This window comes from Pygoscelis adeliae, unplaced genomic scaffold, assembly GCF_000699105.1.
Source record: "Pygoscelis adeliae isolate BGI_AS28 unplaced genomic scaffold, ASM69910v1 Scaffold4, whole genome shotgun sequence".
NCBI classification, from domain to species: Eukaryota; Metazoa; Chordata; class Aves; order Sphenisciformes; family Spheniscidae; genus Pygoscelis; species Pygoscelis adeliae.
Window position 1 is genome coordinate 12,841,321 of NW_008824986.1, and position 8,943 is coordinate 12,850,263.

Sequence of the window (8,943 nt, forward strand, 5' to 3'; positions counted from 1 at the left end):
CTGCACGGACATGCAAAACTCTAATTTAAAAGCATTACAAAGGTAAACATATCTCTTTGCTGTACCAGTAAAAGAAGCAGCCAGGTAATGAAGCCAGGCTGGGTTCAGTTTAACTCAACTGTTCCACGAAGCACTGAGGGCTTTTCTATTTACAGACAGAACTGGAACTGAAAACTGAAACATTCCCACTCAACTGTTGAGATTAGGAAAAGCCAGGAACGAAATATTTGTGACCAATTCATTTTAGCAGTTTTACCATCATATTTCACAACCTCAGAAATTTTAGACTTCCTGTGGGTTGGACTTTTGCCCTACAGGCTTATTAAGTCAAGAAGGCAACTTTAAGTGCCTTTTTCATGGGAACTGTTAAAGCCTCTCTTGAAGAATCAAGACTCTAGTCAAGAAACCTTGATCTTGCCAGTGTGGAAACCATTGTGCTGCTCCTGTACAGGAAAGGCAGCCTGCAGGTGGAGTTCCCTTCAGGTGACAGTACTGAAGTGGCACATGCCTCGTTGGGTCTCTTCCTCTTAATGGTCAAGGTGGCACATGCCTCATTAGGTCTCTTCCTCTTAACGGACAAGGCCCTCTCACCAGTGCTCATCCCCACATAGCCCCTGAGGAGCAGCCAGCTCACAGTTGGACCTCCTCAGAGGTTAACAATTCTTGAGAGCATGTTTCAAGGGTGGGAGGTGTCTTCAGCTACAGGACACCTCTTCTGTGGATTTTCACTCTCCTGCTCACCACTCAGGTGAAGCTGCTAAGGAAGCTGTGAAAAAGCTTGTATTTTGGCATCCTTAGCGTGAAGATAACATGTCCCTCCCATCAAATAGTTCAGAATCGCCTGTTGGATATGAATGTTTCAACAAACATGAGGCAAGAGAGAGGGAATACTAATGTCTTCCTAGGTAACAACCTGAGTACATAGAATCATAGAACAGCCCAGGTTGGAAGGGACCTCAAAAGATCACCTGGTCCAACCTTTTGTCGGAAAGGGAGCCTAGATGTGGTTATCTTGCACCCTGTCCAATCGCATCTTGAAAACCTCCAGTGATGGGGACTCTACCACGTCCCTGGGGAGGTTGTTCCTACATGCCACTTCTCCGAGAGGCTTAAACCATCCGTTTTCCCTTCCAGGTGCCAAGATACATTCAGAATTTGTCACCGCTGTTGCTTGTAAGCCAGGGAGACAGTGGAAGCCTGACCCACTCATGCCATTCCCGGCATCAGCCACAACAAAGGCTGCTAGACCTCTTCTCAACTTCCCCAGTGAGCACATAGAGGCTGTTCAGGATGTTAAAGCTGTGAAGAGCCTGAATCATGATTACTTGAAAAAGTGCCCCCTCCCTCAACCATCTTGGCAAGTGCTGAGTTTGTTTAGCAGCTTCGGGGCTGATGCTGAATGTTCTCACACAGAGCTCTCCATACGGGAATTCAATGCTCCCACACGTTTGAGTCTGCTAACTGCACAGCGTGGTGTAGCACCATCTTGCAGACAGTGGCTGTGTGCTTCACATGAGGCTATAAGCACTGGTGTGATGTCTATTCATCTGAGGAAGTATTTTCTTTTCCTTTCTGCTGTGCAAGTAGTATATGTTTTATTAAATAAAGTGCATGTTCCCTATGCAAATGAATGCACTTTAGAATGATGATATACTGACACATTGTATGTTAAATATGTATGACATTTAAAAATCTAAGCAAGAGCTAAAAATCATTTATAAATATTAAAGAGCATGAAGTCTACTTTTTGTTTTCATTTTGCTTCTTATCATGCACTCGGGAAAAATACTCCTCATATTGTGAGACTGAATTATCTGTCCAAGAACTAAACCTATAATTTTATTCTATCAGTCAAGCTGTATGTCACACTATTTTTATATCAAGACAATCAGGTTCTCTGAAGCACAGACACACACCTACTTAAAAGAAGCGTTTCTCTGAAAGTAGAAGACTGGAATCAGCGGCAATTGGTATCTTTCAAGGGACTGATAACTAAATGGAGAAATGCATCTCCTAATGAAAAGAAGGTTTCTTTGCTGTCCAGAATGATATTCCTTTAGGACAGTTGGGTCCAGATTAATTCCTCTTGACTGCAAGCATCTAACATGGCTTCAAATCATTGGCTTCTAATGGCTTAAAATCTGCCCTTTAGAGGTTCTTATTTCTCTTTCTTGACAAGAAAGGACAGTAGGCCACCTGAACTCCTAACCTGAGTACCTTAGTTAGGTATCTAAAAAGAAATGAAATTAATTCAGGCCTTGCTCTAGTTTTTTAAGTATTTGGTGTGCGGGAGACCTGTTAGAGAATCTAGCATTCAACCCATTGCTATGGCACAGTCAACTTCGCCTCTACAAAGTATTTTCTGCTACACAGGGCTTAAACATCCCTCTGGGAAGAAGCAGAAGTTTCCCATTAAGAAAAAAAGTGCAGTGAGACCAATGCAGACATTAAAGCACCACCACCAGGGAGGCAGTTTTAGATTACAAGTGACAGAGCACAACTTTGTGTTTCCTTCTGCCCAAAGACGTTAAGGTAACTTGCAAATACGAGAAAAGTTTCAGAACAGACTGTAAATATCCTGCGCCCATTTTATGTACTGAGAAACCAGGTGCACAGGTCAAATATGAAGTGCAGAGCATGGCAGAGAATGGAAACTCCAGCTCTGGAGTCCCAGTAATTTCCCTTCCTTGTAACACCACCATTTTTTCTTGATGAAGAAGCAACTGCTCTCAGATCGGTCTTCACTGCACATTCACTTACCTCACTGAACTATTCCATGTGCTTCTGCTGCACTATGGGGCTGCTGGCAAATGGACAAGGATGGCAGGAGTGCCATGGGACAGCAGGGAAGGGATTTGGCATCTGGAAACCTGCACCAAGACCATCTGAAACGAAGCAGTACTATCCTTCTCTCACTTTACTAGCCCTGCTATCAGCAAAATGCCTTTCTCCATTTCCAGATGAGAACTAGAGCAGTGGGAAATATTTTCCCTCAGTATTTGTTCCTCGTTCCTCTGTTGACAGAAAATTTAAGACAAATCGTCATTTCGGTGGATTAAAAAAGCAGTAGAACTTCATGCCCCTAATGAATGGGCAGCGGGAACTCATACTGGCAGTGCTAAATGGCTGCACATGAAACTAGCCAGGCTCAGTAAATGAAGCCAGATCCCAGAATGCAGTCTGAGATAACTGAAAGTATGCATTGAAATTTATTGTAAGAAAATGACTGACTGGAAAAAAAGTGGTCTGCTCTGCCCCTGCACCTCCAAAACATATTGTACCATTTAAAGGCTTTAGAAGGACATCTGCCAAAAATGCAATTAATTCTCCTGAAGGTCAAATGTAATTTCTCTTGTAAAACAGTTGAAGCAGCAATTGTACATCTTGATTACTCTTATGAAATCAACTTAGGAAGAATCCTAGGATTGTTCTTGTGTTTGAAGTTGGATGTTTGTTGCTTACTGGCAGTGACTTTTGTTGCAAAGGTTAAACACGCTCAGCAAATGATCGAAACCCCCCCAAAAAGGGTTAGTCCCAGTGCAGCCTGTTCAAAGTTCCCTCAGCAGATTTGTAGTTCTGTTTGGAGTGCCACCCTGTGGACACAGCTGCTACCATGAGCTCCTCTCCTTCCAACAGCCATGAGGTGCAACACTGAGGAACCGACAACGGTGGAAACAAGAACGGGTGATAGCACCTCTCAGCTCCAAAACACACTGTCCCATGTCAGTCTTGCATGTCCCTGGCTACCCTGGGGCAAATGGTGGTGGGGGAGGAGTGGGAATTTTTGTACCAAAATACAGTGTCTGTTACCAGAGACCATTTTGGCCGGTGCTTTCTACACAACAGTATATGAAATGCCACCACCTCTTTTGAGTTGGATAGGAAATAATTGTGGCCTCTGTTGATAACAGCTGAGGTCTCTTGCATTACACCACAGATGTAGAGATTTGCACACTGAGAAAAGACCAGAGAAGGAGGGGGCTTCTCTGCAGACCAGATGAATTAAGCCCCTGGTAAACTCAAGTTCATCCTTAGAAGTCAATTGCTGGATTGGATTATAATTTTTTTTCTCTCTGACTGTTTGTATAAGTCTTGCAGGTTTGTTCACTGGAGATTGCCACCATAAATTTTAGGACTCTGGTTTACAAAGCCTATAACAACCTTGTTTAGCAAAGGTGTGCCTTGCAGCATTCCTTCAGTAATGCCACTTTGGCTGCCCCTTACCTCTGGGGTGAGGTATTTCATCATGATTTCCTTTCCTTTCTCTCCCAGCTTTTCATCTGGAGCAATTTCATATTCTGCCTGGAACAGATATAAAAAAAAAAAGTCAATATTTGCACTCATATTTCACCATTATAACTTCATTTTGGATGTGGCCTTAATGGAACGCTCTGTCTGAAAAATCTGAAGGATAAATACCATTTTCTGATGGAAGTAAAACCCGTACACACAATCCTATTAAAAACCTTCCACTATATTTTGACCAAACCCTAGTGGTGCATTTTCTGAGACGATGTCTCTTAATTAACACCAATAAAATGTAATTCATTTATATTTTATAGCCTTGCCAAGCCAGCTTTCAGAAAGCATTCAGTGACTAGAAATGGCAACTTTACTTGGTTTTGCTCAAAGGGAAGATGGACACAAAAGGTGTCTTTTGACTTCTGAGTAGCAGAGAAAGTGAATGTTTGTAACTTCTTGCCACAGTGGTATTTCAAGCACCAGGTGAGCTCCTTCAGTAGACTGTCTTTTTAGTCAAATGTGTCCTTCCTATTTATTTACGCCTTCCCCTTGGTCTAACACTTCCCCTTGGTCTAACACTCCCTCTGCGAAGCAGAGAGATTTGCCCATCACTTTTAGTGATCCTTGACTCAGTCTCCAGAAGGCAGATCTAAGAGCTAATTTCTTAGGCAGATTTCTTAGCACCAAGATAAAACAAGAAAGACCATTTAGAGGAATTATAGGCAAAATTCTCCTTGACTTCCCCGGTGCATTAAAAAAGAGAGCACCACATTCCCCCCAACAAAGTTTACCTACATTTTCAAATTCTGACTATTCTATGTATTGTAGCATTACTGACTTTTGATGAGTTGCAGGACAACTTTTACATAAGAATCAAAGGAAGCATTACTTGTGCACCACGAAGACATTAATCCATGGAATTTTGGATCCATGACAGGCATTCGAAGGAAACACGCACTGCGTGGGACTCAGCAGCTAAATGACAATGACAAGTTCTTAGAGACATTCCCACTTGGCACTGCCCAGGATACAAAGCTGTAGCCTTAGGATCAAAATATTTTCCAGAAAAAAATAAAAAAAGAAGGCAGTCTAACAGCTTTCGTGACTGCTCGTATTAGAAAAAGGATCCCAGAAAGTCCTGCCAAACCAATTAAGTAACCTGGTCCAATACAAGCTGTCTGAGATGATAAATGAGGAGGAAGTTAAAAGAAAAAAAAAAAAAAGGTAAGTCAGACTGAACTGGCAAACACTTGGAAGAACAAATTTCAGAACTATTGCCCACTGGAAGACGTATGTACTACTCTGAGCTTGACGCAATAAATCCGAAGGCAGGCTGTAATGGATACCCTAGCTAAGCAGACCTAGGAATGACATGAAAACCACAATGTAGTAATAATGCTATTACCCATCTATCTGGCCAGTGCTGATTTAGCTATTGCAGCTTAAGTCTGAAGCTACATATTTATACACATACATAGCAGGTTGCCTGAACAATCTAGAATGACGATCTGATTTGGTTTGGCAAATGACAATGACCGCAAATAACAGAGAAACCTGTACTGCTGATGAAAAATACACCGACAGCTAAAATCCACAAGTGCAGTACTTCTCTTTGAGTGACCATTTTGGGGATGAACTGATTATGTTCTCATAAAACTTAATACGAGGGTTTAAAGAAATCTTTCATCCAATTTCCTGTCCTTTTTAATTGGTATCTGAGTATAGGTCATTTCAGCTCTTAAAGCACAGACGCTCTTGAATGTTTACAGCATCTTAACAGCATTTTTCTCCATGATTCCTTGCTAGAGGATAAAGCAATGGCAAGAGTAACAGAAGGAACAATTTTTTAAAAGGTCAGAGTTGCATCTTATTTGGACCACACAGTTTATGGTTAGGTTCACAAACAAACCAGGTGTTTTTCACATAAAAGAAAACAGAAACAATGTATTTTAATAAAAGAAAATAATTGTACTTAAGTGTAACTGTCTGTGCAGAAGACTGCAAAGAAAGAAGAACTCCTTGGCACTGCCTCAGCATGGAAGCATCCAGGAGATCTTCTGAGCCTTCCATTCAATGCTATTTACAATTTATCTAATAATGACCATTTCTTTCTCTTTCATTTGCTTTTAGACTCCGGATCCTCGTAAAATATTGGCTCCCTAGTAAATAAACCTGATTCAAAGTCATCATCTGCCATTTGAAGTGCACCAGGGAGACGTCAAAAAATCTGATGTCCTTTTTGCCACGGGTACCCTATTGCATTTACATCCCATCCGAATTGTACAACAGGAAGCAAATCAGGACAGACCAGAAGATGACAGATGTTTAGCAGGAATTGGATCAGTGTTTTGAAATGCAATTCCTGATTGGATCCAACATATGCAGAGCTAAATGCACACACACACGCATATACACAGAGTATCTAATTCTGTCTCAAGATAGTTGGGAAGGAATAAAAGGAAAGTTTAATTATACTTGCATTTGACATCTCAGAAAATGCGACACTGTGGTGGTGAAGGTAGGAAGTGACAGACAAGTGAGGATGTGAGAAGGAACCATAAGCTCCACTGTGAACAATGTTGATCTCACTGTAGCTCAAGTACTAGAAGCCCGTTTCATTTTGTTTCTAAGTTCATTATTATTTCTCCCTTCAGTGCCACTTTTGAGCTATTCAGCAACAGATACTGGTACATTTTCAGCCACGGACTGTTATTACAGGAAGAATTGCCCATGTAGACAGACAGAGTGACTTCCCCATGCTCACTCTGCCGCATGCCTGGGAAGCATACCAAGGTCCTCAACTTAATCTTGTGCTTAAATCACAAGATACATCCCCTTCTTCCACAATACTCAAAAGCACGGCTACAGTTTGCAAATCCCTAATTGCTAGAAATAACATCGTTACTTAAAATCCATGTGGAACAAAATATTTTCCATTATTCCTTTGATGAATCCAGGCATGTGTTTTAAGGCTCCTGCTCTGAAGTCTAATAGCTTCTCCATGCCCTAGTTAGGTCAGACAAGGCCCTATTCATAGCTCAAAAATGAGGGGAGGATTTACGATCACCCTGACTGCATGGGACGAGCTGCAGGGAAGGCTCTTTCTGTGGGCAGGCACTGATCCTTCAGTCCAAATGGCGAGAGGATGTGGGCTGGCCGACGTTTGTTGCTAACTTTTCTTTTGGCTGCCGTTTCAGAGGTAGTAGTTACTTCAGTGGCTCCTGCTTCCCTAGAAGCAACCCTGGCTGAATGCGGGCACAGGGGTGCGAAGTGTCCTTCTCTTCGGAGCAGCCACCCTTAGGATGGGCTGAGTGAGATCGGATGGGAAAACGCACTTCCACGTAAAGGGAGCAATGCCCAGCCGTGGCTGGCTGCGGGACGGGGCCATGGGCTCAGGGCCAGCCGAGCAAGAGGTTCAGGGGCTGGAGGGTGCCTGTGACTGATAAAGAGCATCGCCAGGGGAATGGCACAGGGACCCAGCGGGGGCTCACGTCAGCAACCTTAATTCTGACACATCATTTTATCTAGTGTTTGATTTTCATCTTAAAAACTCTCTCTCCCACGGCAGGTAGCTGCTGGTTGCCTATGGGAGCGTGGCATAGTCACAGGAGTCGGTCCCTTGTACCCACCAGGAGATGGAGATGGGAACAGACACTCCCACCAGAGCGGTTTCGGCTTCTTGGTATAAGTCAGGAGCAGTGGAGTCACCTCCTGAGCATCTGCATTAGGCTACTGGCATTTCGGTCCCAATTTCACACCGCCGCTTTCTCAGCTCCCTCCTCTGTTATCCCCAGCATCTCTCTCTGCTCCACCTCCTGCTTACTCCTTCCTTGGACTCCAGGCTCTGCCCTGTTATTGCTCTGTGCTCCAGCATCTGCCCTTGCACTTGCCTCTGCTGGAGATTTAAAATCTGTGACTGAAAATTGGAAGGCAAAACCCAAACAGCTGGGATTCATAATAACTTGCATTTCTAAATGAAAAGTGAACTCGAAACCACATTTTTCATATTTAAACGCAGGGCAAAAAGAGCCCTTTTGACTGTTTAAAAACACGTTTTGAGTTAATGAGTTTGTTGATATCAACAAACTGGCATTTCTGATGGAAAAAGCCTTGAACAGCTTTAAGACACACACACACAGATGGTTTATATACCATGTAAGGGACTTAAGCAAATGAAATCTCCCTAACAGCAAGACAGGGTTTTTACATATGGCATTAAATGGATGCTCACTCATCCTTTTACCCCAGGTAAGTGTAATGTCTAGTGAAGCGTTCAGCTGAAAAGTCCACCTGAGGAGATCATGCCTCTCACCCCCAGCCCCCGTGCCCAGATAGCACAAGCAGAAACAACCTGGAGAGGCAGTGAGGCTATTTTCCGCCAGAGGATGTATTTCTGTGTGACTTCAGTGCAAAGAAATAACATCATACAGGCTAGAGAGAAAATAATGTCAGGTTATTTTCTCCTTGACCAGAATTAGCCACGTTCTTCTCCAGTCAGTCTAAATCTGGTCCACATTAAAATGTTAAAAGTCCTCCCCTGGAAAAAAAAAAATTAAAAAATTATGAATGTGAGTAGACGAAGCAGGAAAGGGAGTCCAGGAGCTAAAGTCTTTGTTACAACGGCACACAAAAATCACAGGAGAGAAGACGGAAACGTCAGGAGCCGGCACCCCGGAAATGTGCTGTTGAGGAGACAGAGGC

General features: G+C 42.9%; 1 protein-coding gene across 1 annotated transcript in view; it reads right to left on the reverse strand.

Moving 5' to 3' along the window:
• GRK5 (G protein-coupled receptor kinase 5) overlaps window positions 1-8,943 on the reverse strand; it is a gene marked incomplete at its 5' end in the record, with an annotated part of 95,214 nt that overhangs the window by 43,915 nt on the left and 42,356 nt on the right. Inside the window, 1 exon segment of the mRNA XM_009325902.1 lies at window positions 4,225-4,302. Coding sequence (XP_009324177.1) covers window positions 4,225-4,302 — 78 coding nt within the window.